Source organism: Hydra viridissima, unplaced genomic scaffold (assembly GCF_058129835.1).
Source record: "Hydra viridissima isolate aposymbiotic clone 2 unplaced genomic scaffold, HvirCarnegie_v1 scaffold_12, whole genome shotgun sequence".
Lineage (NCBI taxonomy): Eukaryota > Metazoa > Cnidaria > Hydrozoa > Anthoathecata > Hydridae > Hydra > Hydra viridissima.
Genome location: NW_028324311.1, coordinates 4,301,362 through 4,325,532, shown reverse-complemented (window position 1 = coordinate 4,325,532; position 24,171 = coordinate 4,301,362). Strand labels below are relative to the sequence as shown.

Sequence of the window (24,171 nt, the reverse complement as noted above, 5' to 3'; positions counted from 1 at the left end):
CGAGCAGGAGATGCAAAAGACGCATCAAGACATATTCAGAATTGAAAAAATCATTCGCAAAACCAAGAGCAAGTCGTTAGTCAAATGGTTGGGATATCCAGACTCGTTTAATTCATGGGTAGATAATAATGAATTGTTAAGTTTGCAAAAATGATCTAAAAATTTATTTTTAATATGTAAAATGCATGCTCCTCACAAGTTTTTTAGAAATGTTACCTCAGCAGAAGTCCACAGTTTGGATTTGCAATTAAAAATTTTGGAAGAGAGGGTTAGAGAGTTGGAGGAAAGAAGACCAAACAACATTATTGTGTCTACGAAAACGTTAGATCATCCACCTTATTTCAACGTTAACGAACAATATGAGATTTTTGCCCAGAAAGACATTAAATTTGCTGCTCTCTCACATACAATGATAGCTTTATCCATTGGGCTGAATTTGGAGAAAGGTGTTGCAGTGATAACATTAATGAATAAAATTACTGATCAATTGAATTATAGAAAAAACGAAGTTATTATTTCAGAGTCTGTAGATGATGTTATTATGGACGTGAATAGTAACAGCAAACAGGACGTGATTGTTAAAAAAGGAGAAAAACTTTGTAAGATTAGTTACATTGATTTAAAATAGTTTTTTTCGCTTAATAAAAATGGAAATATTGAATGAAAAACTTTATCCAGTTCTTCCATCAGCTCCTATAGATGAAGGAGGACATGTTTATAGGCTTCAGAAAATAAGCGAGATTCAGAAAGAGATAGAGAGTGAAAAAGCAAAGCGAGTTCATCTAAGCAAAAAGTACCATCGCGTGTTTAGAATCATTTCGAATGTGGACAATGTGATGCAAGGATTATGTATAGCACTAGGTGCGACTGGAATAGGGCTTTTGTCTACGATTATTGCCAGTCCAGTAGCGATTGCGTGTGAAGGTATGGCTATTGGCATGGGGTTTTTATCGATTGTTGGAGGTCAAGTCAACAAAAAGATGGTATTAAAAGCGGAAAAGCATGAGAAGATCAAAGTGTTGGCTGAGTCGAAATTGAATACGATTAGTGAGCACATTTCCAAAGCGTTGATAGACGGGAAAATAAGCGATTCAGAGTTTCAATTGATTCTTGATGAGCTTCAAAAATTTAAATCCTTGACGGTGGAAATACGAACCAAAACCAAAAAGGGAATAGATGAAGTTACTAAAGAAAACTTGATTCAAAAAGGTCGAGAAGACGCGATTCAAACGTTCAATAACCTTTTTAAGAAAGGATCAACGTAGTCGTAAAAACCAATTTATGTTTTTTTCCACGTTTTTTAAAAAGGATCAACGTAGTCGTAAAAACCAATTTATGTTTTTTTCCACGTATTTTAAAAAGATGTTTTTCTTTAAAATACAAGACCTAAATAAAAGGGATGAAATTGTGAAAGAAATTAATGACAGACGAAAGAGAATTTATCAGAACAGCATCAACGACAACATTTCAGATGTTAATTTTCAAGCTGATTTGAGCAAGCTGTTCAAGCCGATCATAGAGAGCAATGAAAAGATGATCAAAAGCCTGTCAGTCGATCAAAAAAAGAAAAGACCTTTCGAAGTGAACAAAGTTGGAGATAAAATGTATATTGGAAAAATGGAGGTTGAAATAGATGGAAATGATATCATTGTCGGTGAAGAAAAGTATAATGGAACAAAAGGTCTTTGGGAACTGATGACTAAATTAACAATACCAAAGAACTATACCAATGAAGATTTGCAAAATTATGAAAAAATTTTAATGGACAGTGATGCTATAAGATCTGATTCGCAACCGCATAAACCGAAATCATCAAGAAGACCAAAGTATCAACAACTTATTGCTCCTATTTGGGAAAAAATGATGCGTATTGAAAAAGGTAAAAAAGGTCGCGGTGTCATTATTCTTCCAAGCGATCCTAATGCGTTGGTGGAAAAGCTTGAATTGAGTATAGCTGCTTGGCATGCTGGAAACACGGCTTCAAGAAACGAGGCTGTTGCTATTTGCGATGAGCTGTTGAGACAAGGAGAGATTAATAAAGAGGAATATAAATCGTTAATGAGGGCTATTGATAAAATTATTTAAAAAAATTGTTTTATTTAAAAAAATGCTCATTGTGAACAAAAGAAGATATGTGAAAAAGAACGTTGTTGGTGGAGGTGGTATTGTAGACATGATTAAAAATTTCATAAAAAGAGCAGCTGCGTCAAGTGTGTCAAAAGCAACAGTGAATTTGCTTAAAAATGCTGCAACAAGCAAAATTGGACAAGAAGCGATTACAGCTGCAAAATCTGCTGGGACAGAGTTAGCCCTTTCAGCCATCTCCGCTGCTAAAGACGTGGCTATTGACAAAGGTAAAAAGATCATTGAGAAATTAAAGACTGGTTCATCTATTCAAAGTAATAAAATGTCTAAAAAGAACGCGATTCGAATTCAAGACCTGGTGAAAATGGGACAGGGCATGAAAATAGTATGAAGATAGCATTCTGTTGCGATGACTTGCAATGAGAGACATTTAAATGAATTAAATAATTTTTTTATTATATAAAAAAATGATAAGTACTGAGCGATTAAGAGTTACTGAGAACCCAGAGTATGATATTGGTATTGAAAAAGTTGATTTTTTTGAGTATCTTCCAACCAATCTCGATTTAAATTCTTCAGGCACGATTACTTTTGAGATTGACTGCCAATCGATTCAAACAGTACCATCAGAGGCTTACATTCTTATTGAAGGAGTGTTGAAAAAGAGCGATGGAACCTTTTATGATGCTAAAGACAACATTGCACTGGTGAACAACGCTTTGATGTATTTGTTTAATGATGTGACTTATGACTTGTCGGGAGAGCAAGTGGAAAGAGTGATGTATCCAGGTCCAGCCACCACCATACTTGGATTGATGAAATATCCTTATGGATTTCAGTTTGCTGATGGATTAAAACATATGTGGTATATGGATACGTCAAATCTTGTTGGAAATTCAGGATTCAATGTTAGACGAGACCACTTGTTTGCAGACACTACATCCGTTGGAGCTTTTTCGTTTAAAATTCCGTTGAAACACATTTTTGGATTTTGCGAAACCTATGACAAAGTTGTTTATGGGTTTAGGCATACCATCACCTTTACAAAGAAAGAATGTGATGATGCGATTTATAGAGCGGAGAGCGTTAGTGGAGGAATGATCAACCTTAAAAAATTCAGACTTTATATGCCTCGCGTTGAATTGGATATTTCGAAAAAGACTGATTTCATGAATTTAATAGCTCAAAAAATCCCCATTCAAGTGGCTTATAAATCAAACAAATGTGAAAGACAGCTTATTCCAGCCGGTCAAACAGAATTTACCTGGTCGCTTGGAAGAGTTACTGACAAAAGCATTCCAAGATTTATCTTGTTCGGACTTCAGACAAACAGAAATTCCAGTCAAACAGTTAATCCATCACTATTCGACCATTGTGATGTTAGCAATTTTTACGTGACTGTTAACGGAATAAAGTATCCAAATTACAATTACGACTTGAATTTTGGAGAAAAGAGAGTGGTCATGGCTTATTCAGATGCGTTCTGTTTTGATGAAAAATATTACGGCACAAATGAACTTGTTTGTCAATCTGGGTTAAGCTTGCTTGAATATATAAAATTATATCCGTTGTTCTTTGTGGATATCAGCAAGCAAAAAGAAAGAGTGGCGTCGGAAACAGCTGAATTAGTGGTAAACCTTAAATTTCGAACTTCAACTATTGCAAATACAGTTATTTTTGCAGTGGTGATCTCTGATAAATTGCTTAAATTTGTTTCAGATGGAATCAACATGACTGCTGTTTATTAAGTTTATTGAGTTGTCTTTTCAGGAAAAATTGAATTGACTTAAAAAAAAAATCTTGGTATAATAAAATGAGATATACAACATCGTATTTGAAAAATTTGTTGAATGAAAACGGCGTTAGTAAAACAGCAGATGATTTAATAACGTTGATGATGCTTGCGGTTGAAAATAATTTGATCAGTAAAGATGAGATTTTAGAAAGAGCAAAAGAAAAAAAAGTAAAGCCTCCTCCAAAAGAAAAAAAACCTGTTGATCCGAAATGGGAATGGCTTAGTTTTGTTAAGAAAAAACCCATCACTGTGAGAATAACCAACATTGAAACGGGTGAGGTGACTGAATACAAGTCTCTTTACAAAGCGATGGCAGGAACTGGACGTGGATGGAGATATTTAGAGCGTCGAGATGGATGGATATTTAGAGGTGGATGATGGAATCAAGATTGAATTTTTAAATTCTGAAAAGCTTGAAAAACGTAAAAAGCAGCAAAATTGATTTTTTAACTTTTAACATGTTAAAAAATTGACTTAAATAAAATTCTTGGCGTAAATAAAAAGATGGAGAGGAAGTATGTGATTGAATTTGATACCATGGGTCGTGCGCATCTGTTTGATGAAGAAAAAGAAATTCATGTGGCTGGATACGAATTTACTGCACATGACGAGTGGGGAAGAAAGTATACGATTAGATTTGATGAAATGGGTCAAGCACATGTATACGACTCAATAAGCGAAATTTTTGCCAATTATCTTGTTTCATAAGTTTTTAATTCTCCCGCGAAAAGAATTAAAAAACGGTAAAAACTTTTCGAAGAAGAAAATATGCTGAAAGTGTGCCAAGATTTAAAAAAATTGAATTGACTTAAAGAAAATCTTAGTATAATAAAAATGAGTATCTATTCTTCAAAACCAGAATTAATTGCTAAAGAGCGAAAAATTGAATGCACCGAAAAAAAATTTCTTTCCCTTAATAAAATGGGTGATAAAACTGATGCTAAAAAGCAAAAAGCAAAAACTACCGCCAAAGAGCGAAAAATTGAAAGTGGCTTAAACAAAAATCTTTCCGTAATAAAAATGGAAAGTAAAACTGTGAAAGAATTAAAAGAAATTGCTAAAGAGGAGAAAATAAGAGGATACTCTAAAATGAGAAAGGAGGAACTTATAATGGCTTTGCAGCCTCCTAGAGTTGTCTCTGCTCCTGCTGCTCTTCGTAGACGAACGACTGAGGCAAGACCTTTGCCTGAAAGACCTACCGTGGTGAGGTTTGTTAAACCACCTGTAAAAGTTTCTGTAAAACCGACAAAAGTTTCAATAAAGCCGACAAAAGTAAGGTTTGCTGTTGGTTCTGAAAGACCTGTGCCTGCCCCAAGACCTGTGCCTGCCCCAAGACCAAGGTCTGACGACTTGATTTCATTCGAACCTTCTGCTCTCTTGCAAAATAGGATGATAAGAGATGAACCCTCTATTCTTAACACACCGGTTATCGATTCAACAAACGTTATTACACCTAGACCGGTTCCTGCTCCAAGACCTTTATTTTCAAGTCTGACGGCAGTTTCAAAAAGTGTGGCGTCCTATGTTAAAACTAAGTTTAATGATATTAAAGAATGGATAGATCCCTACGTTCCTGAAATAGTCAAGAAGAATGTAAACGAATCAGTGAAACAAATCGATGAAAAGATAAAGTCTATCAAATCACTTGTATTAAAAACAGTGTATAAACCTCTCGCGCCAAAACCTTTTACAGTAAAGTTTAATATGACTAAGCATTCAGCAGAGCGCTCCACCAGACTGTTTTCATACGAGCCGTCTTCTCGATACCAAGACATTGTTCCTTTTTTAAACTTGGTAAGGGAGTCTGCTATTCAAACCATGGAAGGAGAAAGAAACACAAAGGTAAGAATTGTTTTAGTCTGTGAAATGACTCGCGTAAGCATCTTAACAGGTGAGGAAACTACTCAGACGGCTAACTTTTCATCTAATGCGCAAAGATTATTGGAGGGTGATGATGTGAGAGCGCTCATGACTGAAATGGAAGAAAAAATCTTGGAACGTAGCGCTAATTACAACAAGATGGGATCCAATTGCGTCTTGTCCAAGATTTTGAGGATGGATATAAGCTTTGTTGATTATGAACCTTTCAAGGGCTCTTCCTACATGGAGCTGCCTTTCAAGTTGAAAAACAAAAAAGCCATCATCAACATGAAAAACGATGACGATCAATGTTTCAAGTGGTGCGTCACCAGAGCTCTTAACATGAAAAATAGAGACAACGAAAGAATTGACAATGAGTTGATTGAACAATCGAAAAAGCTCAATTGGGAAGGAATGGAATTTCCTGTAAAGACCACTCAAATCAAAAAGTTTGAAGTGAATAATCCTGACATCAGCGTGAACGTCTTTCACTATGAAATGAATAAGCCTCAACCTATGCAAATATCCAAATTTCATGATCGAAAACACTGTGTTGATTTGTTGTATATTTCAAACAAAGACAACAGCCATTATTGCCTTATTAACAATTTCAGTCGGTTTGCCGGCTCCTCAACAACAAAAGGAAAAAGAAAACTTCATTTTTGCAGAAATTGCATGCATGGTTATGACCAAGAAGAAAAGCTTCAAATTCACAAAGGATACTGTTATGAGAACGCTCCAATGAGAATTGATCTTCCAAAAGAAGGGTCGACCCTTGAGTTTAAAAACTACAACAATAGTATGAGAGTTCCGTACTGTGTCTATGCCGACTTTGAAAGTTTCATCAAACCCATCGATGATAACACTGAATATAATAATAAAGAATCGTACACCAAAAAATATCAAAAGCATGTTCCAAGCTCCTTCTGCTATTACATCATAGGACCTGATGGTTTAAAAATTAAATCTTTTGAGTATACAGCCGAAAGCGATAAGGATGACGTAGGTAAAAAGTTTGTTACCAGTCTTGAAGCTGACTTTATAAAGATTTGCTGTGATAGTTATTCACTTAAACAACAATGGAAGAATAAGCCAATAAAGACGGATGAGGACAAGAAGAAGTATGAAGCTGCAACCGAATGTCACATTTGCAAAAAGGATCTTAATGGTGACAAAGTGTGGGATCACTGTCATTTGACTGGAAAATACCGCGGTGCTGCTCATGATGCTTGCAATAAAAAATATCGAATTCCAAAATTCATACCAGTCATTTTCCACAACTTGTCTGCCTATGACAGTCATTTGTTCATCAAGAGATTAGGCGGAAAAAACGGAAAACTCAATTGCATACCCAACAGCGAAGAAAAATACATCAGCTTCTCAAAAAGCATCAAAGTGAGAGATTCGATTGATAAGAAAGGTAATCCGAAAAAAGTGTATAGAGATTTAAGGTTCGTTGACAGCTATAGGTTCATGCAAAGCTCGTTAGCAGATTTGACTAGCAACCTTGTTAAAGATTTGTGTGAGGAGTGCTCTAAATTAGACCCTAAGACATGCAAAAAGGACTGCCTTGATAAGAAAGGTAAAAAATGCAAGTGCAAAGACAATTGTAAAGACTGCGCTCATAGAAGATTTAAAAAAGGAGACATCATGTGCAAACATCTCAATTCATTCTACAGCGGAGAACAAAGAAATTTGCTGCTAAGAAAAGGCGTTTACCCTTACGAATGGGTGGACTCGATTGAAAAGTTTTCCGAAACGCAATTGCCATCCAAAGAAGCTTTTTATTCTAGACTAGATGATAAACACATCAGCGATGAAGACTACGCGCATGCACAAAACGTTTGGAAAGTATTTGGATGTGAAACCTTTAAAGATTACCACGAGCTATACAACGAGTCTGACGTGTTGAATCTTGCCGATGTCTTTGAAAATTTTAGAGACACTTGCATGGAATATTACGGTCTCGACCCTCTTTGGTATTACACCTCTCCTGGTTTGGCTTGGGACGCTATGTTAAAGGAAACTAAAATTGAGCTGGACTTGATCACCGATATTGACATGCTCAACATGATCCAAAAAGGAATACGCGGTGGAATCTGCATGATCTCGAATCGACTTGGAAATGCCAACAACAAATACATGCCAGACTATGATCCTTCACAACCATCGAAATTCATCCAGTATTTAGACGCCAACAATCTTTATGGATGGGCCATGAGCAAACCTCTCCCTGTTAGAGGATTCAGATGGATGAATGATCTTCAAAATTGGCGTAGCATGCCATGCATACTTGAAGTTGACTTGAGCTATCCTGAAAGTCTTCACGATTTACACAACGACTACCCTTTGGCTCCTGAGAGATTAACCATTGGAAAAGTACCCAAGCTCATTCCAAATTTAAACAATAAAGAAAAATACGTAGTCCACCATGAAAGCCTAAAACTCTATGAACGATTGGGTTTAGTCATCACTAAAATTCATCGAGGAATCACCTTTGAAGAAGAACCTTTCATGAAACCATACATCGATGGCAACACCACTAAAAGAACAAAAGCTAAAAACGAGTTTGAAAAAGAATTCTTTAAACTCATGAACAACTCCGTCTTTGGAAAAACCATGGAAAACATTCTAAAGCACGTTGATATTAAACTGGTTACCACAAGAAAAGAAGTCTTAAAATTATCCAAAAATCCTCGTTATGATCGGTACAACATTTTTGATGAAAACCTCACTGCCATTCACATGAAGAAAACACAAGTCACTTACGATAAACCAGTTTACTTAGGAATGAGCATCCTCGACATCAGCAAGACTCTCATGTTTGAGTTCCATTACGACTACATCAAACCTAAATACGGTGATAAAGCCAAGTTGCTCATGACCGATACCGACTCGCTCATTTATGAAATCGAAACGGAAGATTTTTACGAAGACACTGCTGATGATGTTGAACCCAAATTTGACACGAGCGACTTTCCAAAAGACCATCCTGCTATTCAAAACGTTGGATTCAAAGTAGGCTTAAATAAAAAGATTATCGGCAAGTTCAAGGATGAGACCGGTGGTAAACAAATCACACAGTTTGTCGGGCTTCGACCTAAGCTCTACTCTTATTACATCCCTGAAGAAAAAGAAGATGAAGATAAAGAGCAGAAAAAATGCAAAGGGGTCAAAAAGAACGTTGTCAAAAATAAGATTACTCATCGAGACTACTATGACTGCTTGCAGGGTAAACAAGAAAAGCTCGCCACCATGAACGTTTTCAGATCTCATCTTCACGACGTTTACACCGAAGAAATCAACAAAGTCGCACTCAGCGCTAACGACGACAAAAGAATTATCTTAGATGACGGAATTCACACCCTTGCCATCGGACACTACAAAACAAGGCAATAAACATCTTGAAGAACTGGTATATAAATAACATGATTATTTTTATACTTCTTCTTGATTTTTAAAGACGACTGTATTGGTTTTGTCATGATATGAAGTGTTCGCCATTTTTTTATGCATCCTTAAGTATGGGAATGGGTCAATGCGCCAGAACCCGCTTTTCCTTATATATTATATAACATAATATATTTTATAATTAAATTGACATACTAACCTTTGCTGATTGCTAATGATTGCTGTGATTATTGATAACTATTAAATAGAAATTTTATTTTGATTATTTAACAAACAACAGTAGAAGAAGAAATTTATAATACAAGATGGCTACAAAGAACTAGCACAAGATTTATTTAAATATTATATAAGATGCCCAATAGGTGCTAATATTAAATTATATTACATGTTTAGTTTTGTTTACTGAAAAAAATGACTGAAGAAAATTATGAATTAATAAAATTACTGAGGAAAATTATAAATTATTTATTTAGATATATTGAAGAACATTTTTTTATGCGTTATTACCTTTATATTTATTATAATTTTATATTTAATTATTTTTTAGATTAGTACATTATTGAAACATGATATCTAGTTCAAATTATTGATTGAAATATATTTATTCATTTAATATTCAAAATCATTTATTGAAAAGAACCTGAAATTTTTTTTCGCCGATTTTGGTATTCTCACAAAACTAAAGCTCAGTTGAGCCACCTCTAAATATTGTTCAATCCTGCTCATATTTGGCCTGAATTATTTTTTTATATATTGGAACTCATCTGAGGGGTCAGACAATTATATTTTAAAACTTCAAAAATAAGGGCCACCCTAATAGACACTTCATACATCAGACATATTTCTTTCTAAGTTCTAGGCAAAAATGTGCATGTTAAAAAGTAAATGCTTGGGATAGGGGCGGAGGGGGCAGGTAAGAGCTAGGGCTATTTAAAAACTGAGTTTAATTCAAGCTTAATTAAAAACTTGTTTTTAGTACTTATTGTGAAATACTTTTAAGTTCATACAAACTTTGTAATAGAATATTTAACACAGACTAAAGTACAAAAATAACTTTATTTTTATTGTTTTTAATGCATTTCGGGCAATTTTCATTGTTCTGATGGCATGGAATGACTCAATATTGTGATATTTCCGATGTATTTAACTATAATTACGAGGTTTTCGCAAAATTACTGCAAAATTTTGCAAGCCACCACAAACCATCGGAAAATATCGGAAAATAAAAAGATTAAATCTATTTTTTTTTTACATTTTATTTACATTTCACAAACAATCTAAATTACTTTTTAAAGTAGATTACTTTCACATGACTTACTTTTAAATTTATTTAGATAGAAAAAGAAAAAGTAAATAATATTAATATGTTAATTACTTTTACTAGTGATAATAAATTACTTTAACAAATAAAAGTTACGCATTTTTAAAATTAACTTTATCTAAGTAATTTTTACATGTAATTTATTATTTTACTATGTTACTTTTTTAAAAATGAATTACTTTTAAATGTAAATGTATTTGATAATTTAATCTAAGTTATGTAAAGTAATATTTGTTTAAAAGTAACTTTTTTGCATCAAAGTAAGTAAAATAGCTATCCCAATTAGGTTTGGAGCAACTAAATTTAAAAACTTTAATCAAATTACAGCTTTTATAGCTTTACTAGTTTTCTCTCCTTAGGAAATTAATTTCCAATTAATTTCCGATAGAGTGTTTAATTGCGGAGGGATTTTGCGAAAATCTAAATCGGTTTTTACAGTTAACTCACTCTTTTTATAGATTACCATTGCAATTAAATCAAATACCTCGTATTATTAGAAATACTTCATATTTACAGTGAAATCTCGTGATAAATCATCGAATTACATCGTACCTTGAGAAACTTCGTAAGAATTTCGATGTTGTTATTTTCCCGAAATTTCTATAAAGGTTTATCCGATTAATTACCGTACTTTGTTTTGACCATCGGTCGTGTATTTTTACGATGGAAAAAAATCCAAATACGCACTTTTGCGTATAAACCGATGCATCGCCATTGTAAATCTCGTAAATTTCGTACGAGATTCCCGCCGAATCCGATGGCGGGATGCTCTAGTTCCGGTGACATAAAGCACTAATAATCGCTGGGTTTCAAAACACTGTTTTTTTTCCCATTGATATTTTGCAATATTGATCAATCGCAATTATAAATTGCTCAAATATTTCAAGCAGCAAACCAGTCTGCTTCATCATCTTTATTCGAGCCTGCTTCATCATCCTCATCCTGGCTTACATTATCATCTAACATCAGTCAGCATTAAACTCCAACGCTTCGTCAACTTCTAAATTTAACAACACCAGTGACTCCTGCTCAAACGTATAAAACGTTGAAAGACTTCATAGAAAGACTCCAAGACAATTTGAAAAATGTTTTAGAGCATCACCATGTTGACACACAAAAAAAAAAAACAACCAAAAGAGTCAACATTCCGAGAGTTAAAGGCCAGTGTCTAAGTACATCTGAGGTATTCAAGGAGCTAAAGCAACACGACGAGGCTAAAACGTCAAAACAATTTAAAGAAATGATTCAAAGACAATTAAAAAGATAAAAGATTGACTTTAGAGAAGCTTTAGACTAAACGTTCAAAATAATGGAGAAAACACAGAGACAGCAAGAGGTGCAGAAAGTGTCGCAGAGTTTGGGAAGAAACATTCCCAAATCAAAAAAATGTGATACCTGAAGCTTCCATTTGCAAGTCTTGGTTTGTAAATAGTGTTTACCTAAAAAATAAAAAATTTCCGTAGTCCTGCTTCTGACCATGAAATAACTCAAATTTAATTGATTAACAAATGGGTTATTTTTTTATTTAATTTCTGAAAAATTTTTTATTTATTTTTCATTCTATTTTAAATTAAGTTTGATTTTCCTAAAATAAAATAAAATTAAAAAAAAGTTAAAAATATTTTTTCTTTAAAAAATTAATTGAATTTGAAGCTAAACTCTTACCACAGTTTATTCAATACGCCGAAAAATATTTCTTTCATTGCAAATACTTCTTAAAAAAGAACTATTTTATATTTAAATTTTCACAATTTGGATAATGGATTAAATGATAAAAGGCTGTTAGGAATGTGAAGAAGGCAAAAGAACGAAATTATAAACTTAGTGTTTAAGTTTTACTGTACTCAAACATATAACCTATTTGATCGAAGAAATGTGAGAGGCAGCTGAAACACCAGCTGGACAAACATGAAAAACAACTCAGTCACACAGTTAAAGTTTAAGTTTGTTTTTGCCATGGCAACCAGAAATCCAGTTGTAATTACACTTATAAAATGATAATAGCTCAATTAGTAGGGTACGAGACAGTTTTGTAACAATTTTATGATAGAAATAAACCGAGATTAGGGACAAACGCTAATCGAAAGATAACCGGTAAAATGTGTTTTAGAGGTCCATGACTAAGAGGGCGAAACAAAAGCACTAAACGACCTTGAAGATAATTTCCAGTGTATATTTTGAACAACACCTGATTTAAGAAACATCTGTGTAGCCAGAAAAAGAACAGTTGAGAAAATCTAGGGAACTTTTATGGGAGAATTTTTATGGAAGAGATTTTAAAAAAGAGAGTTGTGGAAAAAGAGAAAAAAAGGTTTCGAAAGAAGAGCTAAAGAAAAATAAGTAAAAGGATACTTTTCAAAGAGAAAGAGAAAAATTTTAAAATGAGAATTATTCTAATGTAAATAAACACTTTAGCCATGAGTCCAAAGGTGGTGAGAAAATATTTTTTATTGACTTTTGATTGTATATTTTTTATCTATATTTGTAAATGTTAAAAGAATATACTTGAGTTAAATATTTCAGAGACCATTAGTAAGTATCATTATTATTTTATTTATATTTCGATTGAGGAATTATTATATCGTTATTAATTGCATTAAGATTTTGCAGTCAAGTATTATGTTGGTCTATAGTATTTGAAGTCGAGGAGTCTACTGTTACACGAACCATAAACGAACCACACGCACACCCATACAACAACTGAGCGCAGCCCAATAATTCAATCATAAACACCCAAACACCCTAAAATAACTAAACAAATACATTCCTCAAAAACTAAAAAAATCACCGCCCTCACAGAAAATATTCGCCTACAAAAAACTTGTTAAAAAACCATTTTTGCATACCGACTGTAATATCAACACAACTAAATTCTATATTTGTTGTATATTTTCTCATAATGTTCATCCGCTTTTACAATTTAAATATCATTTCTAAATTCATTGTGCACAATGAATTATGCACAACGAGCCATATATAGTCATTGAACTACATATTCATTGTGCACAATGAATTACACAATGACGCAACTACAACACCCCTTGATCTCTAGATCACAAAGTCTGCATATCTATTCGGAAACTTCCGCATTCGCGTCGATTTTCGGTGATTCAGGTTGTCCGCAATGGGTTCTTCCGATCCTCTAGTAGGCAAATCGGCTGCGATGGGAACAGGACGGACGTCTGACATGTGTCTCGGCAATCCATTGATTTCTACCGAAACTCCTCGTCCTTCATCTGTAACTTTGCCTCTGTTCCATTCGCTCGTACATTTCGAGTCAGGTGGTTTTACAAATACTTCTTGTCCTTGAAAATAATTGTGGAGAACTTCTTCGTTGGTTTTGGCAGAAATTGTGTGTGGTTTCCACTCATAAGAAAATATAGCTTTGTAGGGGAGCGATGTTTTCTCGCCATTTTTCCTGGGAGCCCGGTTATACCAATATACCATTTTTAGCGGATCTTTGCCACTTCTGGCTGCCATTCGCTTGATAGTGCGGTGATGACGTTCAACAATTCCGTTCCCTGATGGCCTGTAAGCGCAACGAAACAGGATGGACACTCCCCATTCTGCGCATAATTCACTAACGAGTTTTGAGCGAAAGGTCTTGCTGTTGTCAAGTAGAACTTGCCATGGTGGTCCTCTTTCTCGAAATATTTCTTCTAAATGGAAACACACTGTTGCTTCTTTCTCGTTCTGTAGCTTTCTCCAAATTGCAAACTTGCTTCTTTTTCCACAGTCAATAATAGACAAATAATTCTCTGATTTATAGTGGGTTACATCGATAGCTAAACGGTGCCAACTCTTTCCAACTTCAAGATTTCCTTCTTCCCACTTAATTGGCGCAGGATCCACCGATAAACATCTTTCGGAACTTTTCACGACTGATTCAACGTCTTTTCTACTAACCTTCTCCTTCGGATATGTCTGTTTCATCAGATAAAGGGTTCGATTGACTCCAAAGTGATGAAGATTATGAAATGACTTCACATCAGGCGGTACAACATTTGCTGTCATTGCAGAATGGTTTAAATGCAGCCAGTTCTGCGGTACTCTCGTAAGAGCATCGGCTTTATTTTCTGCTAACTTTACCAGAAAAAGTTTTAATTTTATACCGCACTCCTTCACAAGGTCTTCAATTAACGACAACCGGCGACGGACAAGTGGTTCTCCAAGACCGTGTACTCGAACGGGTTTGTCACCGATAATTAAGGAGTTCAACCAGCCGGCAATAGTAACCGAATCACACTTTATGGTAATACATTCGAATCCCCATTTTGTTGCTAGATTTATTCCTTTTATCACGGCTTCTAACTCTGCAAGGTTAATGTGAGCCGTATCATCTTGTTTTCTCAGCCACGAACAGTCTTCTATTATTTCCCCAGCCACTTCCAACACTATGCCAACGGCTAAGCTGCTTGCATCACACCACACTGTTGCTTCAGAAGTGTTTTTGACGTTCCATGATCCATGAACGGGATCTTCTTTTGTAAGTCTTTCATTTAAACTGTTTACTAATTTGACAATACGTTCGTCCACAAAAGAGTCCCATCCACAACTACTTGAAACCCTTTTTAGATAGCTGCACGAAGGGCGCAACCAATTTGCTATTGGAAAATGTCCGGTCAGCTGTCCGCACCAAGAAAAGATTTGCCGACGTGTCATTTTTCCTTCAGGAATTTTAGGTATGTTGTCACGTTTCCAACGGACTTGGTTGCATTGTTTGTACACTCGCAATCCAAGCACACGACCGCCGACAAGTTTTTCTGGCAACTTAGAATCCAAGCCATATTTTTACAAGAGTTCTCGAACTCTGCAACTTGACACTATGTTATTATTGACGATGATATCATCAATAAATGAGTCCGTCCCAGCCTCGACAACTTTGTCTAAGGATAATACCTTTTTTAAAATTTTAGTCATTATTCTGGGCGCCACATTTAAACCAAAACCCAATCTTGTTAGACAGTAACGCTGCCCTTCATATTCCACGACTTGATATTTCCACAGTGCTTCGTCGACACGAATCTGCAGATACGCTTTCTTTAAATCGATTATTTCAAGATTTTCTCCGAACTTTCTCCAGATGCGAAGTTTGGTACTGCAAACGTCGCCATCTGCAGTATGACTGGACACAAATTGATTCAGCTCCCGGTAGTCCATCACCGGACGTACTTTTAATTTGTTTCGTTGAATTACTGCCATCAACGGAATGATGCCATTACATTTCCCTTCAAATGGTTTCAGCCATCCCTGTGCTATCCATTCACTTATTTCCTTTGCATAATCACTTTTAACGTCATCAGAGATATGATAGTTTGGAATTTTGTTTGTCAAAGTTGGTGGTTCTATCAGCCACTTCCAAGACACGCTCCAGCTGCCATTTTTGAATTCTGCTACGAAGTCTTTATCAATCAGCTTTTGAATAGTAGGCGAAGATACTTCATTCGTTTTTTCTTGAGAGACTGCAGTAGCACTGATAGTTAGTTTTTCCACATTGAAGTTTATGGTTTCGCCGTCTCTCCCAACTTGGACACCTCCAAGCCGTCGTATTGCATCCATACCAAGTAGCATTTGATATTCGGGGACAATGTTGGCAACCAGGCATTCCAAATCGATGGTAGTGTTATTTATAGAAAGATTAACAACAATCTGGTATTTTACTTCAATTGACTTTCCATTCATCATCACGACCTTTTGTCTTGCGTGTTTGACATTTTTTGCGTTTACGATATCCCGACTTAAAATTGATTTGGAGCATCCAGTATCCAACAATGCTTTTATTTTTCTTCTATTGACATAAACGCAGAGAGTTGGTGGTTTTATATTTCGTGGGAAGCCGCTCGCGCATAGACGGGTGGCTTCCCTTCCATGTTTTTTGAGTTCGTACACTTTTTGTAACAGTTCAGGGCCAGGTGGTTGTCCATTCCACACACAAAACACTTCTTCTTCTCAATTCTTTCGCTGCAATTTCGACTGATATGTCCCTCCTCAACGCATCGGTAGCAAGTCATGGTCTTTTTTCCGCTTTCTTGAGGAACCTTTCTTGGACCAATAGCACCAAGATTCACGCGACTAACAAAACACGATTCTTTACAACGCAAGATTACCAAGCTTCTTGCTTTTTCAGCGATCTGGTGCAGCGACATTGTTGATATCGAGAGTGCTGTTTGGAGTTGTTTTCTTGCTTCGTCAGGTAATCCGAGAATAAATGCGCACCTTATCCACTCTTCGCTTACGTGAGACGATATTAGCTTGCTCAGCCTTGTTAATTCTGCGAGATATACGTCAACGGACTCGTTTTCCTTAAGACGGCGATTTACGAACTCTTCGTATGCTGTTAGCGGAGAAGCAGAGAAGGCAGTTGTCACTTCATTGTAGTCTTCTTTTATCTCATCACTGAGTCCTTGATAAACGGCAAACGCCCCGCCAGAAAGAAATAAGGGGAGTACCACATTCAGCTCGTCAACTTTTTGAAGTTTTGCTACCAGTTCCAACTTCTGTATCCATTCTGAAAATTCACCCGAACCATCGTACTGCGACACCAAATCCGCGAACTTTATAACAATGCTCATTGCCGAAATAGCTTGTAATATCAAGACAACTAAATTCAATATTTGTTGTATATTTTCTCATAATGTTCATCCGCTTTTACAATTTAAATATCATTTCTAAATTCATTGTGCACAATGAATTATGCACAACGAGCCATATATAGTCATTGAACTACATATTCATTGTGCACAATGAATTACACAATGACGCAACTACATCGACCATTAACTGAAAATGATTTATTTCTTATAACTTTATTTTTGGTAAAAACTGCCAAAAAAAAATTTACTTTGCATGTTTATTTACATATGTTTAGGGTTCGGACTGTCTGCGTAGATCTGCGCAGATATGCGCAGACAGTGTAATTTGTCTGCGCAGATGTCGGCGCCGACAAAATTTACTGATTTGCAGACGATTTTTTGAAATCAACAAAAAAGTTTTAAACTTATAAAATGTTTTAAGTAATATTTTAACTTTATTATAAATTCAGTGATTAGTAACAATAGGAGTTTTCAAAGACTCTTACAGTAATAAAAAAATGTAATGCTGGCGCCTATTCGGTGATTTCTTGACATTCAATTTCATTGAGAACTGCACTTTCTTCAAGAATGTAATCAGTCTTGTCATTTGTGTCCATCAGCACGCTATTGGTATAGAAGAATACCAGCTTTTCAACTCTTTCATTCGTAAGACGATTTCTCAGTCGCGAGTGAATAAATCGAAAGGTCGACCAAGCTCTTTCTGCTGTAGCCGATGAGCAGATCATTTCGTTAATAGGCTCAGCAATTTCGTAAAAAGCAGGATATTTATCGCGACCGATAATGTTCCAATAATTTCGCGCGTTCATCTTGAATATTGTTTCCTTTCTTCTCTCAGGCAGCGCAGCCATTTTTCCTATACAAGCAATCAATTCATCCTCAGCAGTGTCAGCAATTTCAGGTTTGATCTTTTTGGCGAATTCAACTTTAGCAGTGATAAAATCGGTTTTATCTTCATTCAAATATAAACCTTCTGCGGCATTTTTGGGCGTTAATATGAAAGCAATTCCAATGCCTGGTGTAAAGAGAAAATCGAGGCGAGATTGCACTTTTTGTTGTATGTCTTTATCGTCCATATATGAATTGTACATTTGACCAAAGTAATCATACACGAGAGACAATGGAGCTTCATCACTTTCTAGCTTTCCGATCACGTTGGAAGGAAATTCAATGCTTTTGACAAGCTTAGAGAGACGGTCCCAAAATGGGTTAGATTTTATCAATGCCATAACATCAGCAGATGTATTCTTTGGTTGAATTTCCTTCAGTAATGTACTTTCTTCGTCTACCAACTTAATAAGAACGTATTTTGATAGCTGGAGACTGCTCATTGATTTATAATAACTAAACCATCGTGTAGATACAGACATGGACAATGAAAGAGAAATATTTGCTGCAATTCGTCTTTCATCAAACTTTGCTTTCACGATGTGATAATTTTTCGCATATTTGATGATTTTTTCTGCATCTTTGACTGTTTTTGTGGCCCCAGTTGTAGAAACTATGTCCTTCACAAGCAAGTTGACTCCATGAGCTCTGCATCCGCTAGCCGGGATGAGTGGATATTTCTCCTCAATGATCCTCCATGCTGATTTCATAACAGGAGCGTTGTCGCTTATGAAACTGGTAAGTTTTTGTGAGCCAATCTTCTTAATAACTTGTAAGATTGCCGCGGCAATTGCAGATGATTTTTGAATGATTCCGAATGTATTTATCGAGGTGTAAAAAAAAGGCTTCTGATTGGGCGCTTTAATACAAAAATTCACTATGTGATCGCCTCTTATGTTCGTCCAGCCGTCAGACATCAGTGTTAAGTTTGTTTCAGAATTCAAAATTTCATTTACAGAAGTAGAACATTTTGTGTATTGTTTGTCGAGCAGAGATCCTGATAAGGCTTTAGCATTCGGGATGACAGATGCGTACGATGGATTGAGCGACTTAACGAAATCCTTAAAGGCCTCCGATTCGACTAAACAAAATGATATACCCGTACGGTAAAAGAAATTAGCAAGCTTCGTGTCGATATCATTTTTGAGCACTTCATTAATTGGTGGATGTACACGCTGCGTCGGTGAATCAGACGTAGACGGAACTTGCTGAGAATCATTGATTAGATGTGACAATTCATAATTACGCTTTGAAAACAATCTTTTTTACTCGACACTGGCGTTCGGACATGTTGATCTTTTATGCGCTGCAAGGCATTCCTTCGACCATTGAACAGTTTTGTTGCATGCTAAACAAGTGCCAGAACGCTTCTCTCGATCAAGATTTGTCAAATAATTCGAAATTTTGATGTTTTCCATTTTAAATATTTTGAATGACGAAAATACAAGATTTCTTGATTCTAAATCACTTTAATTTGTAAAAAGAAACACTTACAAAAACTTATATCGATTGATTATTAGTAGCTCGAACCAAAAAGAAACAGGTAAGCAACGAAAAACTCGTAAAAAGTAGATAATTATGTAAAAATAATTTCAGACATTTGATTCAGATAATTTAAATTTTTCTTTTCCATTTAAGTGTCTGCGCAGATATGCGCATATTTTTGTCTGCGCAGATATGCGCAGACACATTTTCCGAACCCTACATATGTTTAACAGTAGATTAACATAAGCAAAAGTATGGATGATATTCCAGGAAAGTTAACCTAATGCCTAAAACATCAGGGTTATAGCTAAAAAATTATTAAAAATGTTTCAAAATGTCTGAGCTTAAAAAGCAATATTAATATGAAGCATATAACTTAAAATGGTATCCAGTAAAGATGATTTAAAGCAGCAGTACAAAGTTACAAAGTTAGTAAGAAAAAAAAGAAAAAAAAAAACGTCAAATTCATGTGTTAATTGAATAAAATATAGTTTTTATTGATATTTAATGTTTATTTTAATAAATATTTCTGCTAAAGAGCATGTGATAAATTTTCAGCATGCAACAATGATTTTTGGGTATGTCCCACAATGCAGTAAAAGTTGTGGGAAATATCAAAATCCGGTGGTATGAGCCGAGTTTCTTAAACTCTCTGGATGAAAAAAACCCACCATCAGATTGAATTGAAAAGACAATGGAAGCATCTCGTGAAATTGAGAAGGGCTGCATTGACAGCTGTTATGTTTTCCACTCAAAATACAACCAACTGGTTGATGTAAGTAGATTCTCAAGTTGGAAAAAGCTAGAGTGAAGGGATGAATACAGAGATTCCTTAGCAAAAAATAATAACATATAGATAAAATAATAAATAATATAATATCAATAAGAAAGTATATTAGGTAAGAAATGTGAAATAACAAATGATGAATACCAAGAAAGTGAAAATGAAATTATAGCCAATTCTCGAAAAAAAAGCTCGAAGAAGAACATAAGAACCTGCGAAGGGAAAGATATCAATAAGAAGTAAAATAATTTCTTTAAAGCAACAAGTACACGACAAAGGTTTAACGCTTTTTTAGCAGGTTACCAAATGTTTAAAACCTGTCTAATAACCTGAAATATTCAAGAAGTTGTGCCTTTGTAAAATTTTAATTGTGTTTTGAATCAAGAGCAGTACATTTTGAAGTTGTATATAACATGAATAATAGTTCTTTTCTAAATGTGTTTTTTTATTTTTTATTGGTAAAAGAATAGAAGAGGATTACCAGAGGAAGTACTGTCAGAAAGCGGGACAAATTTTGTTGAAGGAAAAAGTGAATTAAAAGAACTTCTTAACAACTTAGGTAATGATAAAATTAATAGCCAATAATTCAACACCCAACAAAGAAATCAATGGAATTTTAACGCCACCTCACCTTCTTCAGTATCACACTTCAGTGGTGTATTTGAGAGAGAAATAAAAGCTGAACGAGCAATTATTGCAGTACTTTTAAAATTTTAGGATACAGATGAAGTAAACCATGCAGTATTTATAGGCGTTAAGAGTTTGTTAAGAAAAATTCTGCACATATCAAAGTATTGATAGTAAAGATGATAAACGACTGACTATTTTTAACATTTTAAAGAAAATCAATTAAAAAAATAATTTGATTTAATTCACTAGTTAATAATGGAGTCGTCCTTCAAACCTAGTATCTGCTACTTTGTTGCTCTACTTTTTGCTTTTCAACCCACTTTTATGAATATTATTTTATAAAAAAATTATTCATAAAAATCTTACTGATTTGACATCATAGCAAGTTCATCTAATTTTTTACAGGTTCATATAACCTTTTATAATCTTTCATGTAATCTTTTATATATGTCCAAACAATTTAATCATTTTTCGAGAGGACGAGTTGTTGAATTCAGTTGATACTAAGAGTGGTAGCCCTCAGTATTAACTGAATGCCAACTCTTGTAACTCGATTATTTATGTATCTCACTTAAGATTGCGGAAAAGTGGCCGCTTCAAGATCAGCGTCTCAATTAGTAGTTGATAATGAGATCATTACTAAAATCGCACCTGTTCAGTAATCTAAAATGCTTAAGACATTTATGAACAGAATGTTTTCAGAATAACAGAATATTACCGAACGCCAATATAAAATATTCAAAAACCTTCTCGAAAAATAAGCTCCTTCAACTATACATTGAAAGGAGTATGCACCAAGGAAACAGAGCTCATTGATCTTATTTAGGTTTCCCTAACCACCAACCACTGGGTATCAAGGGAAAATGAGTCACACATGTCCTTGACATTAGATTATATCTCGCCAGAATTTATTCTAAAGAAATTCTAATTGGTTGTGTGCCTATTCAAAAAGCGACACACTGGTATCAAGATTGCAAAAGCCCTTGACATCACAGTCTCAAACCCTGAATCATTAAGAAAAATATTCAATAAGTCCCGTTGTTGATTAGGCATCAATTATGACATATGCTTTAGACAACAGTGTGTCTCAAATAATTAAAGAAGACGGTTCTGTCACATGCAGTGACCACAAACTCAACGCTGCACTAAAATAGCCAGTTGAGGGTAACCAGGAGCTGAGAGAAGCTTTTAAAAAAGTCATTTCACTTACCACCAGGCTTCATAAATGGAAAGCCTTCAGGACTACGTTAATCTTCGTAAATCTTCGTTATCTCAAAATACCATCCATAGCAACCATGAGATGGAACAGTCATTTTAACATGCAAAAAGCTTTGTTTTGACTGAAGGTCTCACTCATCTACTTACGTGATACAGAAGATGGTGTTTGGAAGAACCCCGTACCTACAGATGAACAGTTCTTACTCATTAAGACTATTGCCTATGATAAAATCAGTCAAAGAATTATCTGTTTTCTTTATTGTCAGACACAGAGATCCGAATTGACAAGTCATTGTGGAAAGTGACCGCACTTATCAACTTCATCTAGAATGAAAATAAAAATCACCTTACTCAGGGAAGCAACTACTAGTAGAAAAATTCTCAAAAAACATATCATTTGAACCAAATAAGAGATTCCTGGACAATGGTTGTAAACTCCCCGCATTTTCACATGCTCATTACCTTTATCCATTTTTTCATGGACATCTCCTTAATGTTAATGGTAAAAATATCCAAAAATTCACCAACAACTACTCCAAAACCTCAATCTCTAATACAGCGGAGAAAATAGAATTAGCCTCACCTTTATTTTTTGTTCTAATTTAACAAAAATCGCAGGTAAACAATTATGAAATCTACTTTATTTCTTATTACTTCTACTATAACTAAAAACTTCATAAATTGGTATGTTTAATTAATTCCAAATGGAAAAAAAATTAAAAGTATTCAATTTGTGGAGAAAATTGAATTAGCCTCAACGTTTTATACAAAAAATAAAGAAAATATTTTGTTTTTACGCTCATTTAGTATTTAGTATAGCTTCCTGAACTTTTAATGACTTCAAATATGCGGTTAGACATACTAGTCACAAGATTTTGGATAGTTTCTATAGATATTTCATTCCAAGCTTCTATGATACGAGTTTTCAGCTCCAAGGTGCATTCAAATTGCTTACCATTTTCATAAACCTTTCTAGAAAGTATTCCCAATAGATTTTCAATTGGGTTAAGATCTGGACTACGTGCGGGCCATTCCATTACGTGAATATTTTTTTCTCTAAACCAAGCCTTTGTAAGCTTTGAATTATGGATAGTAGCATTATCTTGTTGGAAAGTGAAAGTTTCACCCATCAATTCCTCACCATGTTCAACTAAACTTATTTCTAATAAGTCAATGTAGTCCTGTGAATTCATTTTTGTTGAAATCCATGCCAGTGGAAGTTTTCCAGCAAAGGAAAAAGCCCCCCAAACCATAACATTTCCACCCCCAAAGTTACGACTCATCCGAGTTTCTTTCTCTTTTCGAAGATCGTGCCAGTAATATTGATAGCCATCAGGACCATCTAGATTGAACTTTTTTTCATCACTAAAGAGAACTTGATGCCACTCTTCTTGCCAAGACATGTGTTCTTTCGCAAATTGTAATCTAACTTTTTTATGACGAGCAGTAAGTTTTGGTTTTGGTTTACGCTTTTTCAAAACTGTGTTTGGATCTTCATGTAAGATTTGTCTCACATGTTGAACAGATACAGGTAATTGTAAATCAGCACGAATTTGAGATGCAGTCGTGTGCTGAGCAGCAGCACGACGTACAATAGCTCGTTTAGTACGATTATCAATTTTACGTTTGCCACCACTTCCCTTATAAGCTCCATAATTAACGCCAATCTTGAAGTAATTGTTAACCACTTTTGGAGATCTTTTAATTTTCTTCGCAATTTCCCGATTAGATAAGCCTGTATCTTTGTATGCTTTGATTACTGCTAATTCTTCATTCGTTAAACGCTTACCACGTCCCATTTCAAATTAAGGTATCAAAAACCAAATGTTAAAAACTTTATGAGCACTGGTTTCACAGTCTTTGTTTAACATACAAATAATAATAAAAAACTAACTCACAAATGCGTATCACCAGATCAAAATATACAAGTAAACTGAAAATAACTATTGATGAGGCTAATTCTATTTGTTACCGCAAATATCAAGTATTACACATTTTATGGTTTTATCAAATGTTCCGCAATTTAATTATGCTATATTATAATCTAAAAAGTTGTTGTTTGTAACAGTAATTATATGTGTGTGGATACAAAAGTTGTACCGCA

General features: G+C 34.8%; 3 protein-coding genes and 1 long non-coding RNA gene across 4 annotated transcripts; 1 reads left to right on the top strand and 3 right to left on the bottom strand.

The window, feature by feature from the left end:
* Positions 1–8,526: 8,526 nt before the first annotated feature.
* LOC149880868 (uncharacterized) lies at positions 8,527–9,139 on the top strand. Its single transcript, XM_090067894.1, has one exon. It carries the CDS (start codon positions 8,531–8,533, stop codon positions 9,137–9,139), a length of 609 nt encoding a protein of 202 aa, XP_089924020.1. The 5' UTR covers positions 8,527–8,530.
* Positions 9,140–10,975: 1,836 nt separating this feature from the next.
* Positions 10,976–12,299, bottom strand: LOC149880867 (uncharacterized). Its single transcript, XR_016445837.1, has 3 exons — positions 12,138–12,299; positions 11,868–11,911; positions 10,976–11,686 (listed from the first exon to the last, which is right to left on the bottom strand). It is a non-coding gene; the product is annotated as an uncharacterized LOC149880867 (long non-coding RNA).
* Positions 12,300–13,520: 1,221 nt separating this feature from the next.
* On the bottom strand, positions 13,521–15,134 carry LOC149880866 (uncharacterized). The gene has a single exon (XM_090067892.1). It carries the CDS (start codon positions 15,132–15,134, stop codon positions 13,521–13,523), a length of 1,614 nt encoding a protein of 537 aa, XP_089924018.1.
* Positions 15,135–17,577: 2,443 nt separating this feature from the next.
* LOC149880865 (uncharacterized) lies at positions 17,578–18,559 on the bottom strand. Its single transcript, XM_090069469.1, has one exon. The coding sequence runs from the start codon at positions 18,430–18,432 to the stop codon at positions 17,578–17,580; it is 855 nt and encodes a 284-aa protein (XP_089925595.1). The 5' UTR covers positions 18,433–18,559.
* Between the last annotated feature and the right edge of the window lie 5,612 nt (positions 18,560–24,171).

Bases quoted from the DNA above. Each gene is read 5' to 3' on its own strand.
- LOC149880868 (XM_090067894.1), top strand. From the start codon at position 8,531: ATGAGCATCCTCGACATCAGCAAGACTCTCATGTTTGAGTTCCATTAC.
- LOC149880866 (XM_090067892.1), bottom strand. From the start codon at position 15,134: ATGACACGTCGGCAAATCTTTTCTTGGTGCGGACAGCTGACCGGACAT.
- LOC149880865 (XM_090069469.1), bottom strand. From the start codon at position 18,432: ATGTCTGTATCTACACGATGGTTTAGTTATTATAAATCAATGAGCAGT.